Source organism: Macaca fascicularis, chromosome 1, assembly GCF_037993035.2.
Source record: "Macaca fascicularis isolate 582-1 chromosome 1, T2T-MFA8v1.1".
Classification (NCBI taxonomy): Eukaryota; Metazoa; Chordata; class Mammalia; order Primates; family Cercopithecidae; genus Macaca; species Macaca fascicularis.
Window position 1 is genome coordinate 191021207 of NC_088375.1, and position 27689 is coordinate 191048895.

The window sequence follows — 27689 nt, forward strand, 5'->3', positions numbered from 1 at the left end:
GGCCGGGCGCGGTGGCTCAAGCCTGTCCAGGCGCGGTAATCCCAGCACTATGGGAGGCTGAGGCGGGCAGATCACAAGGTCAGGAGATCGAGACCATCCTGGCTAACATGGTGAAACTCCGTCTCTACTAAAAATACAAAAAATTACCCAGGTGTGGTGGCAGGCGCCTGTAGTCCCAGCTACTCAGGAGGCTGAGGCAGGAGAATGGCGTGAACCCGGGAGGCGGAGCTTGCAGTGAGCCGAGATCACACCACTGCACTCTGGCCTGGGGGACAGAGCGAGACTCCGTCTCAAAAAAAAAGAAAAAACAACAACAACAACAAAATTTACCATTTTAACTTTACATATCTGTGGCATCAAGCACATTCACACTGTTGTATATCCATTACCACTATGCAGCTCTAGAACTCTTTTCATCTTACAAAACTGAAACTCTGAACCCATTGAACTGTCCGCTCCCCTCTGTTCCAGCCTCTGGCAACCACGTTTTACTTTCTGTCTCTATGAATTGACTACTCTAGGAACCTCATATAAGTGGAATCTTACAGTATTTGTCCTTTTGTTACTGGCTTATTCATTTAACATGATGCCTTCAAGGTCCATCCATGCTGCAGCATGTGTCAAAATTTCCTTCCTTCTTTGGGACTGACTAAATATTTTTTAGTGTTCCATTTTATTTCTTCTGATAGCTTCTCAAATATAGTCATGCATCACTTAACGACAGGGATAGATTCTAAGAACTGCGCTGTTAGGCAATTTCCTTGTTGTGCAAATTATCATAGAGTGTATTTACACAAACTTAGATAAAATAGCCCACTGCACACATAGGTTACATGGTATAGCCTATTGCTCTAGGCTATAAACCTATACAGCATGTGACTGTACTGAAATACTGTAGGCAACTGTAACACAATGGTATATGTGTATCAAAACATATTTAGGTCAGGCTCAGTGGCTGATGCCTATAATGCCATCACTTTGGGAGGCCGAGGCAGGTAGATCATTTGAGGTCAGAAGTTCAAGACCAGCCTGGCCAACATGGCGAAACCCCCGTTTCTACTAAAAATAGAAAAATTAGCTGGGTGTGGTGGCATGCGCCTGTAGTCCCAGCTACTCGGGAGGCTGAGGCACAAGAAATGCTTGAATCCTGAAGGTGGGAGGCTGCAGTGAGCCAAGATTGTGCCACTGCACTCTGGCCTGGGCTACAGAGCAAGATTCTGTCTCAATCAATCAATCAATAAAACATCTAAACACAGAAAAGCTACAGTAAAAATATGATATAATCTTATGGAAACACTTTTGTATATGTGGTCTGTCATTGACCAAAACACTGTTATGCAGTGTATGACTGTCTCTTTTTGTTGTGTTATTTAAGTAGTTGTTCGAGAGCTAACAATACTCATCCTTAACTTATCAGAGTCTATTTAGAGTCAATGTAATACCTCTTCAAATCTGACATTTCATACTTATTACTTTACGCTTTTCTCTTCTCACTTTATATAAGACATTCTTATTTCCCACTTACTTCCTTTTTCACAAATGTAATAACCTTGTACGGTAAAATTACATTTACGCATCCCCCATCCCTTATGCAAGTGTTGACATATCTTTTACCTCCACATATGTCCAAAATCTCACTTTACTAGGTTATTATTTTTGCTTTAAACAATTAGTTGTCTTTTAAGCAAGTTATGAGAAGAAGGAAAGAGAGTCATATTTGCCAACCATTTACCATTTCCAGTGGTCATCTTTCCTCCATTTCCCAGTTGGCCAGGCTGATTTCAAACTCCTGACCTTAAGTCAGGCCTCCCAAAGTGTTGGGATTACACACATGAGCCACGGCACCCGCGTCCAGCCTATTTTTCTTTCTTTCTTTTTTTTTTTTTTTTCCAAAACACCTTTCACTCTGTCACCCAGACTGGAATGCAGTGGCACGATCTTGGCTCACTGCAACCTCCGTTTCCCGAGTTCAAGAGATTCTCACGCCTCAGCCTCCCACGTAGCTGGAATTACAGATGCGTGCCACCACACCCAGCTAATTTTTGTATTATTAGTAGAGATGGGGTTTCACGGTCTCAAACTCCTGACCTCGAGTGATTCCGCCCGCCTCAGCCTCCCAAAGTGCTGGGATTACAGGCATAAACCACCACGCCAGGCCTTTTCTTTATTTTTTAAATGAGAAGTTTATTTAAAGAAGACGATGCCGCCAGGTATGGTGGCTCACACATTAATCCCAGCACTTTGGGAGTCTGAGGCGGGCAGGATCACCTGAGGTCAGGAGTTCGAGACCAGACTAGCCAACGTGGTGACACTCTGTCTCTACAAAAATACAAAAATTAGCTAGGCATGATGGCAGGTGCCTGTAATCCCAGCTACTCGGGAGGCTGAGGCAGGAGAATCACTTGAACCCAGGAGGCGGAGGTTGTAGTGAGCTAACATCATGCCACTGTACTCCAGCGTGGGCGAGAGAGCAAGACTCTGTCTAAAAAAAAAAAAAAAAAAAAAAAAAGAAGATGCTTGATTTGAAGGAAAAACTAGGATTCATTTTTAAGAGTAATTATCCCTCCTTAAAGACAGACTGCTCTCTATATGAAACACCTACCTACAACAAATTGTAAAACTGTCCTTGGTTTTATGATGATAAATAAAAAACATTAAAATTCTTCAATCAAACAAGGTATGCAAGGATTTTTCATGTTGTCTTTTTTGTTCAAATAGTGAGAAGAAAATAACTTACTGGAATATAAAGATAAGCATGCCACTAATGGAGAAAGAGTATTTTCACAGAACCAGTATCTTTCCCCATCCCATATCCATTTGATGGTAATCAAAACACACCATTGGCCATTTTGTTTTTTTTTAAAGTACAATATGCATGTGCACATACACCACTTACTCTACATGCAATATAGGAATGAAGAGGGAAACGAAAGAATAGAGAAAACTATACTGTAGTAGTTAGGATGTGGTGGAACCAAATTGCAGTTTTCTAACTGAGAATGTACTGTTGCTCTGTAAGAATGGAGTTCTGGAATAATGTAGCAGGTTCCTTTGTAGTAGACACCTGACTGCTGCTGGAACATGGCAATGGTACTTTCTTTTTTTTTTGTTTTTGAGATGGAATCTCACTCTGTTGCCCAGGCTGGAGTGCAATGGCGTGATCTCGGCTCACTGTAACCTCCGCCTCCCAGATTGAAGCGATTCTCCTGCCTCAGCCTCCTGAGTAGCTGGGATTACAGGGCGCGCGCCTCCACGCTCAGTGAATTTTTGTATTTTTAGTAGAGATGGGGTTTCACCATGTTGGCCAGTCTGGTCTCGAACTCCTGACCTCGTGATCCACCTGCCTCGGCCTCCCAAAGTGCTGGGATTACAGCTGTGAGCCACCGCGCCTGGCGGCAATGGTACTTTCATCCTCTACTTCCAGGTGTGCAGGTGTGCCTGTTTCATGGATTGGCCGCCTGTCAAATGGAAATCTGATCTGCCTCACTGACAGACCCTCTCATTCACAATACGCTTTCATTAGTTGACTAAATGGTGTATGCCTCTTAATGTTAAACTGTACCACAGAACCATCCTGCCCCACCACCTTCAAATTCATATGATCGTTGTTCTTAGTGTTGACATCTCCCTTGGCATTTCATGGGCCACAGGGAACACCAGAGGTATCCTCAGTTGCTGCTTCACTAAAGAGGCACCAGGCCCACACCAAATGAGCTCAAGAGCAGCATCAGCAGCAGCCTCTCCTTATTTTTAGATTTCAGAAGTCTAACTATGATGTACCTAGGTTTTTCCCCCCAATAGTTATCTTTCTTGGGGTTAACTACAGTTTTGGATCTGTAAGTCAATGTTTTTCATCAAACTTAGGAAGTTTTCAGCCATTATTTAATGTTTTTTCCTTCAGATAAGTAGGTATGGGAAATTAATTTTCTTTTTTTTTTTTTTTTTTTTTTTTGAGACGGAGTCTCGCTCTGTCGCCCAGGCTGGAGTGCAGTGGCGCGATCTCGGCTCACTGCAAGCTCCGCCTCCTGGGTTTACGCCATTCTCCTGCCTCAGCCTCCTGAGTAGCTGGGACTACAGGCGCCCGCCACCGCGCCCGGCTAATTTTTTGTATTTTTAGTAGAGACGGGGTTTCACCGTGGTCTCGATCTCCTGACCTTGTGATCCGCCCGCCTCGGCCTCCCAAAGTGCTGGGATTACAGGCGTGAGCCACCGCGCCCGGCCGGGAAATTAATTTTCAAAAAATAAAACGGTAATTTTTTTCCCACCCAATTGTCTTTTTTTTTCTTGAGACGGAGTCTTGCTCTGTCACCAGGCTGGAGTGCAGTGGCGTGATCTCGGCTCACTGCTAGCTCCACCTCCCGGGTTCAAGCGATTCTCCTGCCTCAGCCTTACAAGCAGCTGGGACTATAGGTGCGTGCTACCAGGCCCAGCTAAGTTTTGTATTTTTAGTAGAGACGGGTTTCACCATGTTGGTCAGGATGGTCTTGATCTCCTGACCTCGTGATTCACCTGCCTCAGCCTCTCAAAAGTGTTGGGATTACAGGCGTGAGCCACCACGCCCGGCCCAATTAGACTATCTGATATTGTCCCACAGGTCCCTGAGGCTCTGTTCATTTTTCTTCAATATTTTTCTTTCTGTGGTTCAGACTGGATAATTTCCACTGTGTTCTCTTCAAGCTCACTGGCTTCTTCCATTATATACTATCTGCTGTTAAGTGAAACTTCCATTTCAGTTACTATACTTTTCAGGTCTAGAATTTGCATTTGGTTCTTTTTTATAGATTCCATTTCTCTGCTGAGACCACTCATTGTTCACTACTGTATTTTCCTTTAATTCTTTAAATATATTCATAATAGTTACTTTGTCTGCTAAGTGCAACACTGAGGCCATCTTATCCATAGATTTTTCTTCTTGAATATGGATATTCTCCTGTTTCTTTTTTTGAACATTAGCCACTGTGGATATTACACATAAAAACTACGAATACCGTTATCTTCCCACAAAGAGTGTCAATTTGTATTTTAGCAGATAGTTCAATGACTACCTGATCGCCCTGTACTTGTGTGGTTTTGATTTTAGGCATCGTGAGTGTGGATCTGAGGAAAGCCCATGGCAGTTTTGACCTCTCTTAACTTGACAGGACCCAAACTTCGAAATCTGTCTTGCTGGGGGTTGGCTTTAGGCCTTGTTAGGGCGGGTTCACAGTAGATCTTACTCTTGGGTAAGATCTTTATTCAGAAGACATGGCCTTTCTGGGGTCTCAGCTGGATGCCAGGGGTGTTAACAAAGTGTCAATGAGATCTTTCTACTGGTAGGGCTGGACCATCAATGTTCCTGGCATTGCTTTCCCCCCAACAGGACTTGACCTCTAGTATCTCTTTTGTATTCATTTTGTACCAGCTGCTCTCTATATGGTAAGCTTCAGGTGGTTTCACCCCATGTCTAAACAATAGGCCAGTCCTTAGCTTCAGCCTCACAGGAATGCCCCCACGGACTTCTGAAACCCTCTTGCTGAACAATTCCCTACTCTATGATGGTCCACCCCACAGATTCCAACTGCTTCAGCTGCCCAAACTCTGACCTCCGCCTCTTCAGCTCAGGGGAAATCATCACAGCCTGTTTAGACTCCACTCACAGAACAGGGTTGGGAAATTGTCCTCAGACAGAAAACTGAGCAAATATGGTGTTCACCTCGAGTTTTCCTTCTCTTAGGAACTGAAATTTTATGCTGCCTATTGTCTACAGGCTGACACAATTGCTTCATTTCTTCTGTCCAGTTTTATAGCTTCCTATAGAGAGAAGGCTAGCTGTGATACTACTTACTTCCTTACCATCGGAAGCAGAGTACCTCCCAGAAACGTGACCAGAAATGCCAGCCTCCTCTACATTTTTAAGACAGAAAACTAAGAGTTAATACAATGTTCTATGTCTACTAAACTCATTTCAACCTGTCCTCCTAGTATCAGATCTGACTTCCGCTTTTGTGCCAGAGAGTGTTCTCCACAGCAATCAGATCAACAATGTGTACTTTATAATTTGAATGCATATATTATAATTTGTCTGGTTATAATCTTTTATAAATATGGGGAAGAACACAAAGAGAGTTGAAATAATTGATAAACACAGTAGCATAAATGTAATTTTAAAAAAATTTTTGAGACAGGGTCTCACTCTGTCACACAGGCTGGAGTACAGTGGCATGACCACAGCTCACTGCAGCCTTGACCTCCTGGGCTCAAACAATCCTCCCACCTCAGCCTCTCGAGTCGCTGGGACTACAGACATGTACCACCACACTAAGCTAATTTTTTTATTTTTCTGTGGAGACAGGGTCTCCCTATGTTGCCTAGGCTGGTCTTGAACTCCTGGGCTCAATCAATCCTTCCACTTCAGCCTCCAAAAGTGCTGAGATTATAGGCATGAGCCACCTCACTCAGCCCAGGAAACTAATCCTATGAAAGATCTACTTTATTAATCAGAAATTAATTTCCTTCCTCTTTCTTTCCTTCCTTCCTTCTTTCCTCCCTCCCTCCCTTTGTCTTTCTCTCTCTCTCTCCCTCCCTCCCTCTTCCTTCCTCTCTCTCTCTCTCTCTCTCTCTTTCTTTCTTGAGACAGGGTCTCATGCTGTTGCCCAGGCTGGAGTACAGTGGCACAATCATAGCTCACTGCAACCTCAAAATCCTGGGCCTAAGTGATCCTCCTACCTCAGCCTCCCAAGTAGCTATCCCACACACTGTGTATGTGTGCACCACCATGCTTGGATAATATCTTTTAATTTTTTTTATAGAGACAAGGCCTCGCGATGTTACCCAGGCTGTTCTCAAACTCCTGGCCTCAAGCAATCCCCCGGCCTCAAGCAATCCTCCCTCCTCAGTCTCTCAAAGTGCTGGAATTCCAGATGTGAACCACCACACCCAGCAGAAATACGTAAAATTTTAAATTAATAAAAATATGCAAGGCTTCCATGAAATGGACCATTGTGAAATGAGGGCTGTTGTAAAGAGGCAACTACCCGACTCCTACACAAGGCATCAGAGCAAAGAAAAATAAGTCTTTTTTTTGTTTGTTTTGAGACTGAGTCTTGCTCTGTGGCCCAGGCTGGAGTGCAGTGGTGCGATCTCAGCTCATTGCAACCTCTGCCTCCCGAGTTCAAGCGGTTCCCCTGCCTCAGGCTCCCAAGTAGCTGGGACTACAGGTGCGCGCCACCACGCCTGGCTAATTTTTTGTATTTTTAGTAGAGATGGGGTTTCACTGTGTTAGCCAAGATGGTCTCGATCTCCCAACCTCGTGATCTGCCCACCTCGGCCTCCCAAAGTGCTGGGATTACAGGTGTGTGCCACTGTGTCCGGCTGAGAAATAAGTCTTTTATCTTCATTTTGGAGACGAAGAAACAAGCACACCCAACTCTTTCTAACTCCAGATACTGGTGATTTGTTCATTAATTAAAATATATATTAAAAATATATGTATACATACATATTTTATCATACTACATGTATAATAATTCTACAGTAATTTTTAAAACAGGTTGATAACTATTCTCATACTTGAAGCTTTTCAAATTAAGCATTTGACCCAAGTCTTGGCAACCTGACCAAGCCCTAGGTCACATGTGTCTCTAAACTACCCAAGGCAAAGCAGTTTGTAGTCCTCTACAACACACCTTGGAATTAATGAAAACATAAATTTTCTATCTGGAAGGAATTCTATGCTCCAACACAGCATTTCACACAGATCGCTCTTTTAGAGCTCAATATATAATAATAATTGTTTTGTTTTGTTCTCATATTATAGGCTAAGAGTATGAAGGCCTATGTTCATCTTATATCCAGTTTACCCAGAACAGTACATGGACCATAATAAGAACATACTGCTTATTGAATGAATAATTTAATAATAAAAAACTCTAGCCTCAGGCCAAGCGCAGTGGCTCCTGCCTGTAATCCCAGCACTTTGGGAGGCTGAGGTAAGACCACTTGAGCTCAGGAGTTTGAGACCAGCCTGGGCAACATGGAGAAACCCCATTTCTACAAAAAAATTTTGAAAAATTAGTTGGGCGTGGTGGTGCACACCTGTAGTCCCAGCTACTTGGGAGGCTAAGGTGGAAGGGTGGCATAAGCCCAAGAGGTTGAAGCTGCAGTGAGCCGAGATCACACCACAAAACTCTAGCCTAGGTGACAGAGTGAGACCGTGTATCAAAAACAAAAACCAAAAACCAACTCTAGCCTCTTCCCCCCACCATGAAGAAATTCCAATAGGTTATCTGAGTAACTCATTACTATTCTAAAAATTAAGGAAAAGTAATGCTAAAGACATTTATTTTTCTAACTTGGGATTGTCCTCAACCTCTTCAGATGAAAGGCATACAAACTCTTGATTACACAGCCTCTCTGAAGCCGCAGTTCTTATACCTGTAAAATGAGGAAAATAATAACCAATAAAAACTACAAGGATCAAATGAGATTTTGAATATAAAGACCCTGCTACGTTATGGATATACAGTAGATACTCAATAAATTACTATTTCATCTTATCATCATATTATTAAAACACAGCCTAAATTTCACAACATAACAGTCTTCGGGATTGTGACGCTCCTCCAGCTTGACTCTAAGTAAAGGACTCCTCTCTGGCCGGGCACAGTGGCTCATGCCTGGAATCCAACCACTTTGGGAAGCCAAGGCGGGCAGACCACTTGAGCCCAGGAGTTTGAGACCAACCTGGGCAACATGACTAAACACCATCTCTACAAAAGATACAAAAATTAGCCAGGAATGGTGGTGTGAGTCTGTGGTCCCAGCTACTTAGGGCGGTTGAGGTAGGAGGATCACTTAAGCCTGGCAGGTCGAGATTACAGTGAACTATGACTGCATCACTGCACTCTGGCCTGGGCAACAGAGTGAGACCTCAGCTCCAAAAAAAAAAAAAAAAATGGAGGACCTGTCTGACTTAGTAAGCCATGCAAGGTGGGTCCTATTACTCTGTTCTCTGATATTACAGCACAGAAAACAGTATGCTATGGTCTAAACAACCTATTCAAAGTCAAACATCTAAAAGGCTTAGGAGTCAGAATAGAAAAGCTATAACTACTGGTTAGTCAGCTAACAACTAATGGAAAGGACAGCAGATAACTAGCAATAAACTTCTGAATCCTACAGCCCAAGTGAGTAGCACCTTGTCACCTTCAAACCTAATAAGCCTCTCTGTCTTCTTTTGATAACTTTCTATCTTTCCCTCCTTTTCTTTGCACACTCCCTTCCTGATACTCTCTACTATTACTTCTCTGAGCCCCTTTCCCTCTCTCTTTTTACCAAGTAGAATATTAAGTCTTGCCTTCAGTATTTATTATATTTTTCAATAAAATAATAAACATAGGTTTTAAAGACAGGAAATCAGAATTGAATTCCAGTTCCAACAATATAACCTTGGTAAATTAAAGTGTTTCAGTATGCTCAACTGGAAAATGGGGTAATAATGGCATCTTCACAAAACTGTAGTAAGAATTATATTACATGAAATTATATTTGTAAATTGTCTAGCCTAATGCCTGACACACAATGAGTCTTCCATAAAGTAAATTCCGTTCCCTACTACTCTAAGAAAATCTTATCTGATCCTTGGTTATGTCTTCTACAGGTCAGTAGCTCTTAGCAGAAAAGGAGACCGTTGTTCTTCACACACATTTCCATCTACAATATTGATACAGATGGATCCACCACTACTAATACAGACAATGAATGCCTCTAAATACAGAATTCTGCATTTCACTGATATAAACACTCCTTATCCTGGGTAGTCTCCTTGGTTTTAAAAATAAGTCAGTGCAGAGAAATTTAAGTAAACTTTTGAAACACAAGTAATTAGTGATAATTATAAGCTAAGCATTTAAAATGTACTTAAACATCCTATATAAAACAATAAATGAAGGATATAACACTATATTTTAAAAACTGGCTTGAAACTGCCTCAGTAGTTTGAGCCATGGGAGAAATAAATGAGCTACTTCACTGTAACAGTTCCCATGTTAGGGTCTTAGAACAACAGCAGGCCAATTGCCTGTTGCTTCTTCCAACTCACTGCAGCTCACTTTCACCTCATACCTAGAGACTGACTCTCTTCTCAAGTGAGTTCTATACTGGTATCTGGTAGATGTCAGTAAAAATAAAACTAATTTTAAGAGAAGACATATCACTGTAGATCAAAACAGGCCACTCTGTTCTGATTTTATATTATCTCCCACACGAGGCTCAGGTAACAGTCAGACAAAATAACCAAAAAGAAAACCACTATGGTCACTGTGTGATATTTCAAGCTACAGCCAAGAAAACAATGTTCAAAGGCTGGGTGCCGATCAACGTAAGCCCTTCAACTGCAAGCCTAGAACCAAAACACAGGCCACGTCAGGTAAACAGAAACCAAATCAGTGGGATTCAGGCTATGTGGAAAGCACTATGTAACACATGAGACAAAGTGCACAAAGAGAAGAAAAAAATTAAGAGTTACTGGGTAGGGAAAATAAGCCATTATTGTAGCCAGGTGCAAGTTCAATAGCAGCAAGGGCTACAAAGATTTAGTAGACAAAGTTTCTTTAGGGAAAACAAAACAGAGACAACATTATGTTGAAAATTCAACATAAAGATGAATGTTTTAAGGGCATATGGAAACCAACTCCAATACTAATCCCTAAGGCAATAAATGGAAAAATAAGAGTGGCAATATGCTACAGCAATTAGAAAGAACAAAAGCATTCAAGAACTAGAAGTATGAGTATAGTTTGGGTTTTTACTGAAGAATAGCACATTCTCACCAAGTTTGTAAAAGGAACGAGATGTGTCATGGCATGCAGTTTTTAAAAAACATCAAAGTTCTCAGCCTATACCAGCTAAAATGGCAGCAATGTCTAAGTCAAAGTCCCAGAAATGTTCAGTTTACTCTCATTGCCCACCTCTGAAGAATAAGAGAGCACTGCAGCCACACGAAAAACCAGTAACTGACCTGAAACAGGCTTCTCCTGGGATGAGCTAGAGTGACTATACTTACTGGAGTCCTCCTCCCACTGGAGTAAGTGTAGCTTCCACGCAGAATAATACAAAAATCCCAGTACCAGAAAGAGGCAGAGGGCTAGCAGCAGATTGCGCACAAATACCAAGAGTCCCATCTTCACATGATTTACGATTTCTTAAATGACCTAGAAAAGAAAAAGTTTCATTCTTAAAAGACAAAGCACTCATCTTATTGACATACTCTCTTAAAATAAAGTATCTATAGAGAGAATTTCCAAATGAAGAACAACTTAAGAGTTATCACTTTCATATCATGGCATCTTCCAACCTGCTCATCCCTATCTCAAGAAACAGCTTCATCATCAGCCAGCGCCTAAGCTAGAAAGCAGCAGTCATCCTTGCTTCCCCACCCCAACCACTGACATCCGGTCCCTGACTAGTTCTGGCAACTCTTGCCTCCCAGATATATTTCAAATCATATCCCCTTCCCATAATCACTACCCTAGACTGTGCTATCACAGCATTCCCACAGACACGTTTCCCTGCCTCCAAATTTGCATTCTCCAAATCCATTTCCACATGGCACAAGAAGTCTTTGAATAACACAAAATCTGACAATATCCCTGCTTAAACCCCTTTGCATTCGTTCTCTACTGCTGCTGTGGCAAAGTGTCATAAACTTAGCAGTTTAGAACAACACAAAATCATCTCAGAGTTCTGAAGGCCAAAATCTGGGTATGGTGAGGCCCAGCTGGGTCCTTGCTTAGAGTCTCACAAGGCCAAAACCAAGGTGTTGGTAGGGCTGTGTTCCTTTCTGGAGGCCCTGGAGAAGAATCCACTTCTATGTTCACTCAGGCTGTTGGCTGAATTCAGTTCGTGCAGCTGTAGGGCCAAGCCCCCGTTTCCTGGCTGGTTATCCGCCGGGGTCAGCCTTCATGCCTACAGTCCTTTTCATGCTTTCCATGTGGTCCCCTTCAGGCTCTCTCACTCTTTGAATCTCTCCAAATTCCCCCTCCACCATATCTTGCTTCTCTTCCAGCTGGAGAAACTTCTTTGCTTTTTGGGGCCCATGTGATTATAGTGGGCCCACCTTAATAATCCAGGATAATCTCACTATTTGAAGGCTCATAACCTTAATTATATCTGTGAATTCTCTTGTGCCACGTCAAGTAACAAATTCATAGGTTCCAGGGATTAGGGTGTGGATATCTTTAAAGGGTCATTCTGCCTAATACAGCTTACAGCTTTCATTCAATTCTCAACTCCTCTGAATAAAGTAATTGCTCCTTAAAGCCTAGCGGCTTCTGACGGAGCCTCAACCTACTCTCCAATCCATCTCTTGCTTCTCTCAACCTCATTTGTGCCCTATGCTCTAGTCATTGTACTTTCTATTCATTGAACATTGCCTTGTTGTTTCTATCCTCAAGGTCTGTCTGGAATTCACCCACCCTGCTACTGTACCCCGCTATACACCCTTTGATGTAAAAGGATGTATAGCAGGTACACCTTAAATGTAAAATGTAACACTGGCCAAGGAGACTGCCCTGGGTCAGGCCCCCAACCAAGCCCAATCAGATATCCCAGCGACGAAATGACATAAGAGATAAAAATGACGTATAAATATTAATAATGGTGTCACAAAACATTATAATTTACAGATAATTGTCCACCTAGGAAAGCCAAGAGAATATACTAAAAAATTATTAGAATGGGAAGTTCAATAAAGTAGGTGATTATGATAAGATTAATTTACAAAAATCAACACATTCTTAAAAACCATACCAGCAATAACTAATTAGAAAATGTAAGGTGGGCTGGGTGCAGTGGCTCACGCCTATAATCCCAGAACTTTGGTAGGCTGAGGCAGGAGAACTGCTTGAGCCCTGGAGTTTGAGGCCAGCCTAGGCAACATGATGAGACCCTATCTCTACAAAAAGAAAAATTAAAAAATTAGCCAGGCCTAGTAGTGTGCACCTGTGGTCCTAGCTACTCAGGAGGCTGAGGCAGAAGGATTCCTTAAGTTCAGGAGGCTGAGGCTGCAGTGAGTTGTGAGCGTGCCACTGCACCCCAGCCTGGGTGACAGAGCAAGACCCTGTCTCAAAAAAAAAAAAAAAAGAGAAGAAAAGAAAACGTAAAGTGAAAAAATTCCATTCATGATGGCAACAAAATCTATAAAATAACTAAAAATAAACTTAGTAAGAAATAGGCAAGACTTTCACCAAAGAACATAAAATATCTGAGTAAATAAAGAGACAAAAGAGGTTCTTTTTTCCCCGCCCTGCAACAGAGTTTCCCTCTGTTGCCCAGGCTGGAGTGCAATGGCGCCATCTCGGCTCACTGCAAACTCCGCTTCCCCAGGTTCAAGCGATTCTCCGCCTCAGCCTCTTGAGTAGCTGAGATTACAGACACGTGCCACCACACCCAGCTGTATTTTTTGTATTTTTAGTAGAGATGGGGTTTCACCATGTTGGCCAGGATGGTGTCAAACTCCTGACCTCGTGATCCACCCACCTCGGCCTCCCAAAGTGCTGGGATTACAGGCATGAGCCACCACGCCCGGAGAGTTTCTTAAGTGAGAAGATTCCATTGGAAATATATCAGTTTTCCTGAAATGTGAATTTTCTATAAATTCAGTTTCATTCCAGTCAAAATCCATGAATTTTCTGAACTTGGATCTAAAGATAATCTGAAGAGTTCATGCCCAAGAAGGGCCAAGAAATTTCTTAAAATGAAAAATAATGGGATGAGAATCTGCCTCGCCAGATATCGAACCAACTCAAGGCTATAATTACTAAGGTAGATAGGTACTGGCAGAGGAAAAAACAAGTTAGGTCAATGGAAAAGAACAGAGTCTAGAAATACATTATCTCAAACAGAAAGAGATACATAAACACACATATACGAATGAGTTTATTTTATACATATAAATGTACTCAATTTATGCTAAGCATGTACATATAAAAATGGAAGAAAGGGGCTGGGCGTGGTGGCTCACGCCTGTAATCCCAGCACTTTGGGAGGCCGAGGCGGGCAGATCACGAGGTCAGGCGATCGAGACCATCCTGACCATCCTGGCTAACATGGTGAAACCCCATCTCTACCAAAAATACAAAAAATTAGCTGGGCGTGGTGGCGGGCGCCTGTAATCCCAGGTACTCGGAAGGCTGAGGCAGGAGAATGGCTTGAACCCAGGAGTAAGAGCTTGCAGTGAGCAGAGATCACACCACTGCACTCCAGCCTGGGTAACAGAGCGAGACTCTGTCTCCAAAAAAAAAAAAAAAAAAATGGAAGACAGGCCTGACAGGCTATACAGGTGTTAGCATGCTTACCTGTAGGGAATAGGATGGGATGATGAGAAGCAGGTGAGACTTGGAGGACTTTTACTTTTCCCTTTGTACACTTCTGAATTAAATTTATTTGTCATAAGGCCTAGCATGGCAGCTGAAACCTATAATCCCAACACTCTAAGAGGCCGAAGCAGGAGGACTGCGTGAGCCTAGGAGTTCGAAACCAGCCTAGGCAAGATGATGAGATGAGACCTCCCCCCCGGCCCTGATCTCTACAAAAAATTTTAAGATTAGCTGGACATGGTGGCATGGACCTGTAGTCCCAGCTACTTGGGAGGCTGAGGCGGGAAGATTGCTTGAGCCCAGGAGTTCGAGGCTGCACTGAGCTACGATCATGCTACTGCACGTCAGCCTGGGCAACAAAGAGAGATACTGTCTCTTAAAAAAAAAAAAAAAAAGGATTTTTTATAAAGTCACAAGTACTGCCTCCATTAATTTTTTACTATTAAAAAAACACATTGTAGAAATGTAAATTGGTAGACTCCTTTGGGAACAATTTAGAAGTATCTATTGAAATTTATAATATTCATGTACCTTAACCTAGTCTTTCTATTCCTATGACTTTTTTCTCAAACAATACTCCAACAAATACTAAAAAGGACATATACATGAATGTTCATTAGCAACTCTGAGTATAACAGCAAGATACTAGAAACAGTTTAAATGCCCAGTAATAGGGACCCAATAATTAAATTATGGTAAGTCTCCCTGGTCACATCAATTGAGGTATTAGCAGGAAAGAGATGGCATATGCAAAGGAATAAACTGAAGGAAATTTAATGGCAGGATTTTTTATAGCTGTGTGAGCAGCATTTAAAGGAATCAACAAGGGATGGTGAAGCATCCAGGGACTAGCAACAGCAGGAAGCTATTTCTACCCTTCAACCCAAAAGGGCAAAAGAAGAGAAGGGTGTCACTGGAGCCCAGCAAGAGCTGGCTGGAGAACAGAAGCCACCCTAAAGAGCAGTGATCACAGACAACGAGCACAGCTGCTACTAGAACCATGGCAAGGGACAATGGGGATAAAACATAGTCTGACTCCTCCCAACATTGGCCCTCAGGTCTCCTGGCAGTGCCTTTTATCAGCTGATCCCAGCTGGAAGCCAGAGGCGAGGAAGCCCAGATGATGCAGGTTAACAGAGACCAGCTGCCAGTACACAGAAGAAACGAAGGTGAATAAAGGATCTGCGAGGGCAGGAGAATAACAGTGTAGAATATAATGTACCAGCTGGAAAGAATGAGCCATATCTGCACGTACTAACAGGGAAGTGTGTCTAAACATACTGCTAAGTGAAAAAAATCTAGCTGTCGAATAGTATGTATACATATGGCCCCATACTGGCAACAACAAACGAAGATGACAATAATATTTAAAAATTAAGATTAAGGGCCGGGCACCATAACTCATACCTGTAATCCCAGCAATTTGGGAGGCTGAGGCTGGTGGATCACTTGAGCCTAGGAATTCGAAACCAACCTGGGCAACACAGTAGGACCCTGTCTCTACAAAAAAAAAAAAAAAAATTTTTTTTTAATTAGTCAGGGCCGGGCGTGGTGGCTCATGCCTGTAATCCCAGCACTTTGGGAGTTCGAGGCAGATGGATCACGAGGTCAGGAGATCAAGACCATCCTGGCTAACACGGTGAAACCCTGTCTCTACTAAAAATACAAAAAAGTAGCTGGGCATGGTGGCACGCACCTGTAGTCCCAGCTACTTGGAATGCTGAGGCAGGAAAATCGCTTGAACCCAGGAGGTGGAGGTTGCAGTGAGCCGAAATTGTGCCATTGCACTCCAAGCCTGGGCGACAGAGTGAGACTCCGTCTCAATAATAAAAATAAATAAATAAACAAATAAATTAGTCAGGTATGGTAGTATGTGCCTGTAGCCCCAACTAATTGGGAGGCTAAGGTAGGAGGATTTCTTGAGCCCAGGAGGTTGAGGCTGAAGTAAGCCAAGGTTGCACCACTGTACTCCAGCCTGGGTGACGGAGTGAGATACTACCTCAAAGAAAAAAAAATTAAGACTAAGTATCAAGTACATACATAAAAGAATATGCACCAAACTACTCACAATAATTATCTCTGAAAAGTGGGTTCAGATGGAATACTTTGACAAGGTATTTATTTATCCATATATTTATTTTTAATGTTTGTACTTGTAAAAGTAAATACAAAAAGTTTTAAGTGAAATAGAAATCAGAGACTTGATAGCTAGGCATGGTGGTTCATGCCTGTAATCCTAGCACTTTGAGAGGCCAGGAATTTGAGACCAGCCTGTGTAACATAGTAAGATCCTGTCTCCAGAAAAAATTTTAAAAAATCAGCCAGGCATGGTGGCATGGGCCTGTAGTCCTAGCTCTTTGGGAGGCTGAGGTAGGAGGATCGCTTGAGCCCATAAAGTTTGAGGTTACAGTGAGCCATTATCACACCACTACACCCCAGCCTGGGCAACAGAGCAAGACTCTGTCTGAAAAAAAAAGAAAAGAAAAAGAAATCAGAAACTTGTATTTCTAACTACACAAAGAACTATATATCTTGTCCAAACTTCCCACTGAAAACAACTAAAAATTTAAGTTGTAAGTAGTCTACGCACAAAAGGCAAGTGGTTCTTAAAAAGAATTTTATTTTCTTTTAGAAAGGGGCAGAAGTGGCTGGCACCACTCCTCTTCTTCTTTCTGTGCTGAATGCAAGAGATGTGATGCTGAATTGCCACAGCCACACACTGACCACAGCCCAAGGCTCTGGCAGACACACAATAGTCAGTGAGTCAACAGATGTACCCATTCTTTCAACAAATATGACCGTGAGAAGGCTGAAGGAATCATCTGTTTTATTTCAGTCTTTTCCATTAGGGAAAACAATCTTCAAATGACAAGAGTAGAACAAATCCCAAGGAAGAAACTGATTTCCAAAAGTAGACAACATACACAAGAGCAAAAAAGAGCTTAAAAGAAGCCAAAGCCTCCAAGACAAGGAGAACAATATCCCAAGATCCCGTAAGAGATGTAATTTCAAACTCACTGCTAGGACAAAAGTCTGACACATTCTAGAAGTGAGGCTGTGGGGTAAAAACAGGCTCTTTCATACATTACTGGTCATGGAAGGGATTTGAAAATATCTAACAAAATTACACATGCTTTTTAACCCTTTAACCCAATAGTCTCACTTCTAAGAAACTATCCCAAAGATAACACTGACAAAAATACAAAAAGTCTTATGTGAATGGCCACTTACTGTAGCACTATTTGTAACATAACAGAATAAGACTCAATGTACTCCAAATGTCCTTCAACAGGGGTTGAATCAACTACAGTACATACATAAAATAGGTACCATGCATCCATAAAAGAAATGAGGTCCCTCTATCCCTTCCTTTCTAAATAATTTAATCTAAAAACCTTAGATTTAGGGAGTCACACATGCCTGGGGTGAAAGGGGAGAGAGGGGCATTAGTCCATGCAAGGGGTCTAGGGTGTGGCCACAGGTGATTTGGGATTGACCAGATAAGTAAATGTATTGAAGCTAATGGGAACAAGATTTCCCAATGATGGAGAAGAAAGTTACAAATATGGAAAGGGAAAACTGGAATTAATCTTTTGACTTGTATTGAAATTGGAGGTATTCAGTGGAAAAAATGGTTTTTAATATATAACCAGGCATCGTGGCTCCCATCTGTAATCCCAGTACTTTGGGAGGCCAAGGCATAAGGATCACTTGAGCCCGAGAGTTTGAGACCAGCCTGGGCAATATATTCTCTACAAAAAAATTGTCTACAGCTGGGCATGGTGGTGGTGGACACTTGTAATCCCAGCTACTTGGGAGGCTGAGGCAGGAGAATCGCTTGAACTGGGGAGGTAGAGGTTGCAGTGAGCCAAGATCATGGCACTGCACTCCAGCCTGGATGACAGAGTGCGACTCTACCTCAAAAAAAAAAAAAAGAAAAAAAATTGTCTCTACAAAAAATTTAAAAATTAGCTGGGCATGATGGCACGTGCCTGTAGTCCTAGTTACTCAGGAGTCTGAGGTGGAAAGAGCGCTTGAGCCTAGGAAGTGAAGGCTGCAGTGAGCTGAGATCACGCAACTGCACTCCAGCCTGGGCAATAAAGAGAGACTCTGTCTCAAAAATAATAATAATACAGAAATATATATATATGTGTGTATGTATATATACATGTACATATGTGTGTATACATATGTGTATATATATGTGTGTTTATATATACAAAGATATAAAAATATAGTGTGGATAGTGTGTGTACATTTGTGTGTATACACACATATAATTTTTTTTTGAAACAGAGTTTCTGTCGTTCAGACCAGAGTGCAGTGGCGTGATCATACCTCACTGCAGCCTCGACCTCCTGGGCTCAAGTGACCCTCCCATCTCAGCTTCCCAAGTAGGTAGGACCATAGGCACATGTCACCACACCCAGCTACTAAAATTTTTTTAACTTTTTGTAGAGACAGGGTCTTGCTATGTGGCCCAGGCTGGTCTCAAACTCCTAGACTCAAATGATTCTCCTGCCTTGGCCTCCCAAAGTGCTAGGATTACAGGCGTGAGCCACTGTGCCCAACACCCCTACATATATTCTTTAGCTCTGCCCACAGAAAGAGCCTGGCAGTGGTCATATCCCAACAGCATGAAGCATATCTAGTACCTAGATTTTGGTGGTGTTTTGTTTTTGTTTTTGTTTGCCAAGACGGAGTTTTGCTCTTATTGCCCAGGCTGGAGTGCAATGGTGTGATTTCAGCTCACCACAACCTCCGTAGATCTTGGTTTTGAAACACTATTCTCCACTAACAAGAAGCAGGGTGCAGCCATAAAAAAGAATGAATTCAGGTCTTTGCAGCAACATAGATGCTGCTGGAGGCCATCATCCTAAGCAAATTAACACAGGAACAGAAAACCAAATACCACATGTTCTTACTTGTAAGTGGCAGCTAAACACTGGGTACTTACGGACACACAGATGGCAATAACAGATACTGAAGACTACTAGACGGGGATGAGGGGTAAAGGTGCAAGGGTTGAAAAATGAACTGTTGATTACTATGCTCAGTACATGAGTGACAGGATCAATCATACTCCAAACCTCAGCATCACACAATACCCATGTAACAAACCTGAACACGTACTCACTGAATTGAAAATAAAAGTTGAAATTATTTTTTTAAAAAAAGGTTTAGGACACAGATAGAAAAATGCACTTAATATTCAAGAGAAGTCATAGGTCTTTGGGGAGAAAAAAAAAAAAAAACATTTGAGACACCTAAAACCCAGAACAATGTGAAGTTTGGGGAAGGGATGAGGCTAAAGACAGCATAAACGATTTTTCTTTTTTTTTTTTTTTTTGAGACGGAGTCTCGCTCTGTCGCCCAGGCTGGAGTGCAGTGGCGCGATCTCGGCTCACTGCAAGCTCCGCCTCCCGGGTTCACGCCATTCTCCTGCCTCAGCCTCCTGAGTAGCTGGGACTACAGGCGCCCGCCACCATGCCCGGCTAATTTTTTGTATTTTTAGTAGAGACGGGGTTTCACCGTGTTAGCCAGGATGGTCTCGATCTCCTGACCTCGTGATCCGCCCGCCTCGGCCTCCCAAAGTGCTGGGATTACAGTTGTGAGCCACCGCGCCCGGCCCATAAACGATTTTTCAAAGTTATATCCAAAGCAAGAAGAAAAGATAAGGAGTAAGTTTAGTTTCATCTCTGATACAGCATTTCTTGTTAAAACTGATGACTTTCTCTGCAGGCACCTGCCTTCTGAATGCCGGTCCCACTCAGCCATCCACTTCCACTTTTGCCAAGTTAATTTCTACTGATTTTTCAGATCAGTTAATTACTGGTATGCTGCCCCTCCCCAGTCAAGGATCTTTTATTACGCTATCATAGAATCACATTTCTTTCCTTAGTGCACTTCTCTCACTTGAGAAATGCCCCCATTAATGTTATTACTTGATTAATATCGACCTCCCTTTTCTCCTTCCAGGTCTGAAATTGTATCTGGTTTTGCTCATCATCTTATAGCATATAGCAGGAGTTCAATAAACAATTGTTAAAAAAAAAAAAAAAAAAAAAAAGGAAGCAGGTCTTCTTGGAAGAATGGCTGACTCCGAGGCTGGGGCAGAGAAGGCGTGAGGTAAGTCTGGGCCACCTGTGCCTGAAAGTGGGAAAACAGAGTGAGAATAGGTCAAAAGGAAAAAGGAACCAGCCTAGGAGCTCCTACTGGTAAGATTTGGAGCAATTCAGCATCAAGATAAAGACTAATAATAACAGATTATAATCCATTAAATAAGAATCTAATAAACGAAGAGGGGAGAAAGCTCTCAGAGTGAAATGACAGCTGATGAAAGTAGAAGGAATAATGTAATTAAAAAATCACCATTTAGGAACCATTATAGTAATAATTCACATAAAAAACATAAATGGATGCTAAAAGTAATGCCTACAAGTTTTACAAGAAATGGGATACAGGGCCGGACACAGTGGCTCAGGCTTGTAATCCCGGCACTTTGGGAGGCTGAGGTGGGTGGATCACTTGAGGTCAGGAGTTTGAGACCAGCCTGACCAACATGGGGAAACCCTGTCTCTACTAAAAATACAAAAATTAGCCAGGCATGGTGGCATGTACCTGTAATCTCAGCTACTTGGGTGTCTGAGGCAGGAGAACTGCTTGAACTCAGGAGGCGGAGGATGCAGTGAGCCAAGATCTTGCCACTGCACTCCAGCCTAGACAAAAGAACAAGACTCTGTCTCAAGAAAAGAAAAAGAAATGGGATATAGGCCAGGCACAGTAGCCCATGCCTGTAATACTAGCACTTTGAGAGGCCAAGGTAGGAGGATCACATGAGGCCACGAGTTGCCCAGCCTGGGCAACACAGGACAACTCCATCTCTACAAAAAATGTTAAGATTAGCTGGGTGTAGTGGCATGTGCCTGTAGTCCCAGCTATTTGGGAGGCTGAGGAGGGAGGATTGCTTGAGCCCAAGAGTTAGAGGCTGCAATGAGCTAAAATCATGCCACTGCACTCCAGCCTGAGTGACACAGCAAGACGCTGTCTCTCATAAATAAATAAATAAGAAATAAGATATAAAATAGTTTTAAACTATTTCCTCACTATTTACTATTAAGAGAGGGGAACAGAGTAACTTTGCAATTGAGAAATCTGATATCACAATAAGCTAGCTGAAGAGGATATATGGGAGTTCTTTGTAATATTTCTACAACTCTTTTGTAAAGGAGAAATTATTTCAAAATGAAAAGTTAAAAAGGGAAAATAATTTTAAACTAAATGTTCAAATAAACATCTAAATGAGAGTTTATGCAGCCACTTAAAATGGTTGTATAAACTAAAAAAAAAAAAATTAATGATATAGAGAAATGCTTTTGGTATAGTACTGAATGAGAAAAATAAAATATGAAGCCGGTGCGATGGCTCACGCCTGTAATCCCAGCACTTTGGGAAGCCAAGGCAGGCACATCACTTGACCCTAGGAGTTCCAGACTAGCCTGGGCAACATGGCAAAACCCTGTCTCTACAAAAAATACAAAAATTAGCTAGGCATGGTGGTGTGTGCCTGTAGTCCCAGCAACTCAGGAGGCTGAGGTGGGAGGATCACTTAAGATTGGGAAGTGGAGGCTGCAGTGAACCAAGACCATGCCACTACACTCCAGCCTGGGTGACAGAGTGAGACCCTGTCTCAAAAAAATTAATTAATTAATTAAATTAAAAAGAGTATCAGGCACTCAACCATGAGAGAAAAAGATAAATAAAAAATAAAAATGCTAGAAGTAGATTAAGACAGAGAATTCTGGCTGTGGGACTGCATTTGGCCTCCCTGCATGGTCAGAAAAAAGCATGCAGGCCAGGCTCAGTGGCTCATGCCTGTAATCCCAGCACTTTGAGAGGCCGAGGTGGGTGGATCACCTGAGGTCAGGAGTTCAAGACCAGTCTGACCAACATGGTAAATCCCTGTCTCCACTAAAAATACAAAATTAGCTGGGCATGGTGGCGCATGCCTATAATCCCAGCTACTTGGGAGGCTGAGGCAGGAGAATAGCTTGAACCTGGCAGGTGGAGGTTGTAGTGAACCAAGTTTGCGCCACTGCACTGCAGCCTGAGCAACAAGAGTGAAACTCCATCTCAAAAAAAAAAAAAAAAAGCATGCAGGTAAAGAGTTGCAGATGCTCCCTCTAGAAGGCAGATGGAGCACAGCGATCTGGATTCATCCTCTCCACATACGCGCATCTTATCCCAGAGAGGGAAGTGGCTCTCTTCCATCCAAAGCTAACAGGACAAACACCATGAGCTAGGGATTACACAAGGCAGTGAGGACACTGAAACACAGAAACGCAAGCCCCACCTTACAGGACTTCTATCTTCTCATTCATTCTTCAACTCTGTGATCTAATCTGGCTTCTAATCCCACCTGTCACTGTGGGTCAGTTTACCACTGACCTCTTAAGTGCCAAATCCACTGGACACTTTACAGTCCTCCAGCAATTTGACCTTTATACAGCCCCTGAAACTGTGAGAGGTGGTAAGAGTCTTTCCCTGCCTTCTTTGCCACTCAACTTTCAGGACTGTGTTCAAGTGTTAGCTCCTTCAGGAAGCTTTCCTTAATCACAGCCCTACACTATGACTGTGCTCCATAACATCCCATGCTCACCTCTATCATAGCATTTAGAAAACATCTTGCCTGTTTTTCTGTCTTTGCAGATAATGAGTATACAATCTGAAACAAGAACCTATAACTTAGGTCTGTTAAATCACTAGCATTTATCAGCATAGTGCCTCAAATATAGTAACACGCAGGAAGAGTTTGTTTAAAAATAAAATAGCCTGTAATCCCAGCACTTTGGGAGGCTGAGGAAGGCAGATGGCGTGAACTCAGGAGTTTGAGACCAGCCTGGGCAACATGGCGAAACCCCATCTCTACAAAAAAAAAAAAAAAAAGAAAAAGAAAATAACCAGGTGTAGTGGTGAGGGCCTGTAGTCTCAGCTACTCATGGGGCTGAAGCAGAAGGATCACTTGAGCCTGGGAGGCAGACATTGCAGTGAGCTGAAATTGCGCCACTGCAATCCAGACTGGGAAACAGAGTGAGACCCTATCTCAAAAAGTAAATAAATAAAATATATTTCCAATAATATTCCCCAACTCTAGACACAATATAATTTGTACATATTCCAAAAAGTAATACATTCTAAAGGTATAATTTGAATGCATATATATATATATGCATACATATATATACATACACACAACAATTTTAAATATAGAGAGCAGCTCAGGGTGCTATCTTAGGCTTTCTTACATTCTCATTCTGCAGATATCCCCAAAGCAATGCCACTCTCTTCTGTGACTTCATTTACCAGCATTATGCTGACTCTTAGTCCATTTGCTTTGCTATAAAGAAATACCTGAGGCTGGGCACAGTGGCTCATGCCTGTAATTCCAGCACTTTGGGAGGCTGAGGCAGGCAGATCACCTGAGGTCAGGAGTTCAAGACCAGCCTGGCCAACATGGCGAAACCCCATCTACTCAAAATACAAAAATTAGCCAGGCATGGTGATGTGTGCCTGTAAACCCAAATACTCGGGAAGCTGAGGCAGGAGAATCACTTGAACCCAGGAGGCAGAAGTTGCAGTGAGCTGAGATCATGCCACTGCACTCCAGCCTGGGCAACAGAGTGAGACTCTGTCTAAAAAAAAAAGGAAAGGCCGGGCGCGGTGGCTCAAGCCTGTAATCCCAGCACTTTGGGAGGCCGAGACAGGTGGATCACGAGGTCAGGAGATCGAGACCATCCTGGCTAACACGGTGAAACCCCGTCTCTACTAAGAAATACAAAAAACTAGCCGGGCGAGGTGGCGGGCGCCTGTAGTCCCAGCTACTCAAGAGGCTGAGGCCGGAGAATGGCGTGAACCCGGGAGGCGGAGCTTGCAGTGAGCTGAGATCCGGCCACTGCACTCCAGCCTGGGCTACAGAGCGAGACTCTGTCTCAAAAAAAAAAAAAAAAAAAAAGGAAAAAGAAATACTTGAGACTGGTATATAAAAAAAGAAAAAAGAAATACCTGAGATTGGGTAATTATTCTAAAGAAAAGAGTTTATTTGGCTCACAGCTTTATAGGCTGTATAAGAAGCAAGGCACCAGCATCTACTTCTGATGAGAGCTTCAGGGTGCTTTCATGCATGGCAGAAGGGGAAGGGGAGCAGACATCATATGCCAGGAGAGGAGAGGTCAGGCACGGTGGCTCACGCCTGTAATCCCAGCACTTTGGGAGGCGGAGGCGGGTGGATCACCTGAGGTCAGGAGTTTGAGACCAGACCGGCCAACATGGTGAAACCCCGTCTCTACTAAAAATACAAAACTTAGCCGGGTGTGGTGGTGCGTGCCTATAATTCCAGCTACTCAGGAGGCTGAGGCAGGAGAATCGCTTGAATCTGGGAGGCAGAGGTTACAGTGAGCCCAGATCACGCCACTGCTCTCCAGCCTGGGCTATAGAACGAGACTCTCTCTCAAAGAAAAGGAGGGAAGAGAGAGAGGGAAGGGTTGCCACCCTCTTTTAAATAACCAGCTCTGAGGGAGAAGTCACTCATTATGCAGGGACTGTACCAAGCAGTTCATGAGGGATCTGCCCCCATGACCCAAAGACCTCCTACTAGGCTCTACCTCCAACACTGGGGATCAAATTTCAACATTAAATTTGGAGAGAACAAATATCCAAACTATGTCACTATCCCAAAAGTTACATATTCAGTCCAGATACCCTTCTGAGTTCCAAGTCCAAGTATGTTAACTTCTTGCTATACCTCATCATCTAGATGTTTCACCCTGAGGAACTTCCTCTTCCTCTGGCATTTACTGTCTCAATCAAAGTCAACCCTTTCACAGATGCTTCTACAAGAAACCTGGAAATTAGCCTTGACACTAGACTCCTCCTCACTCTCATCCTGCACATATAATCAATCAAGTCCTACAAATTTTATCTCCTAAATACTTGCTGAAGCTACACATCCCTCCCTCTTCACTGCCACCATCCTAATTCGAGTCACCATAACCTTTTGTATGGACTACTACAATAGCCTAGTAATCCTCCTACTTGCCCCTGCCCAATTAGTTCTCCACACAGCAGCCAATGTGACAGGATTATTTCACTCCCAGGCTTAAACTTCATAAATTTCCCATTATGTTTAGGGTAAAGTCCCAGACTCCTTAAACAAAGCCTAGATATCTGGCCCCTTCCCACCTCTCCTCCACATCTCTTGCCACCTCATCTCTTTATGAGCCTGCAACATGGAGCTTCTCTCGGTGTTTTCAACTTATCATGCCCTCCCAATGTCAGGCTGAAGCCCTTCCGACCCACTGCTTTATTCACCTCCCAATGTCAGGCTGAAGCCTTTCCGACCCACCGCTTTATTCACCTCCCAATGTCAGGCTGAAGCCCTTCCGACCCACCGCTTTATTCACCTCCCAATGTCAGGCTGAAGCCCTCCTGATCCCACCACTTCATCTAGCCAACCCTTACTTACCTTTTAAGTCTCAGCTAAAACCGTAATTCTGTAGGGAAGCATGATCTGTCTCCAGGCTTCAGGTTAGGTCTCCCTGTCATATATTCCTACCACACCTATATATCCCTATCCCATTACACTGTGCACATATAATTTTATAAGTATTTACAATAATTTGGTATTTATATTCTGGCTGATCCAGGCAGGGAACATGTCTATTTTGTTCACCATTTTATCCCTAGTAGGTGCTCAAAAACTGTCTGTTGACTAACTGATTATTCAATCAGTTACAGTATGCTTGAAAAGAAATACATAAGGGGGCCGGGCATGTGGCTCATGCCTGTAAGCCCAACACTTTGGTAGGCCAAGGCAGGCAGATCACCTTAGGTCAGGAGTTCAAGACCAGCCTGACCAACATAGTGAAACCCTGTTTCTACTAAAAATACAAAATTGGTCAGGCACGGTGGCACATGCCTGTAATCTCAGCTACTCGGGAGGCTGAGGCAGGAGAATCGCTTGAACTCAAGAGGCGAAGGTGGCAGTGAGCCGAGGTCACACCATTGCACTCCAGCCTGGACAAGAGCAAAACTCCATCTCAAAAGAAAAGAAGGCCGGGCGTGGTGGCTCACGCCTGTAATCCCAGCACTTTGGGAGGCCGAGACGGGCGGATCACGAGGTCAGGAGATCGAGACCATCCTGGCTAACACGGTGAAACCCCGTCTCTACTAAAAAATACAAAAAACTAGCCGGGCGAGGTGGCGGGCGCCTGTAGTCCCAGCTACTCGGGAGGCTGAGGCAGGAGAATGGCGGGAACCCGGGGGGCGGAGCTTGCAGTGAGCTGAGATCCGGCCACTGCACTCCAGCCTGGGCGACAGAGCGAGACTCCGTCTCAAAAAAAAAAAAAAAAAGAAAAGAAAAGAAAAAAAGAGCCAGGCACAGTGGCTCATGCCTGTAATCTCAGCACCTGGGGAGGCTGAGGCAGGCGGATCACCTGAGGTTGCGAGTTCGAGACCAGCCTGACCAACACAGAGAAACCCTGTCTCTACTAAAAACACAAAATTAGCTGGGTGTGGCGGTGCATGCCTGTAATCCCAGCTACTAGGGAGGCTGAGGCAGGAGAACTGCTTGAACCCAGGAGACAGAGGTTGTAGTGAGCTGAGATTCAGCCATCGCACTCCAGTCTGGGCAACAAGAGCACGAAACTCTGGCTCAAAAAAAAAAAAGAAATACACAAGGTATAGAAAACTAGATTATCTTAATTAGCCATAAAAGGAACACTGTAGGCCGGGCACGGTGGCTCACGCCTGTAATCCCAGCACTTTGGGAGGCTGAGGTGGGCAGATCACGAGGTCAGGACATAGAGACCATCCTGGCTAACATGGTGAAACCCCATCTCTACTAAAAAATACAAAAAATTAGCTGGGCGTGGTGGCAGGCACCTGTAGTCCCAGCTACTCGGGAGGCTGAGGCAGGAGAATGGTGTGAACCTGAGAGGCGGAACTTGCAGTGAGCCAAGATCACATCACTGCACTCCAGCCTGGACGACAGAGCGAGACTCCATCTCAAAAAAAAACAACAACAACAACAAAAAAGGAAAATTGTATAAAAATCTGAACTCACCAAAACAAACTACACCAAACTTGCTGTTCCTAAAACATCCCACAGTATGATTATTTTCTGAACTATACATACAATAATTTTTAGGTTAGTCTAAAATGTCAGAATTCTGACGATCTTCAAATATCAGCCATAATGGATATGAACTCAATTATGACAAAATCATGCAGAGCAAAAAACCACAGAGTATTTCCAGCGCATGTCTCCTGTAAACATTT

At 43.1% G+C, this 27689-nt stretch overlaps 1 protein-coding gene across 50 annotated transcripts in view; it reads right to left on the reverse strand.

Annotated features, from left to right (window-relative positions):
• The window catches only part of ST3GAL3 (ST3 beta-galactoside alpha-2,3-sialyltransferase 3), a 233081-nt gene that overhangs the window by 189584 nt on the left and 15808 nt on the right, over positions 1–27689 (reverse strand). For 30 of the 50 annotated variants that reach the window (XR_012421289.1, XR_012421278.1, XR_012421280.1 and 27 more), the window contains exon 2: positions 11042–11189. Coding sequence is in view for 42 of the 50 variants with exons in the window: in XM_045372578.2 (XP_045228513.1) it covers positions 11042–11159 (118 nt within the window). In the remaining 8 variants the exon portion in view is untranslated. Of the gene's footprint in view, positions 1–10996; positions 11190–15761; positions 15850–27689 lie in introns of those variants that run through there. The other 20 variants (XR_012421248.1, XR_012421251.1, XM_074009509.1 and 17 more) reach the window with 3 other exon arrangements.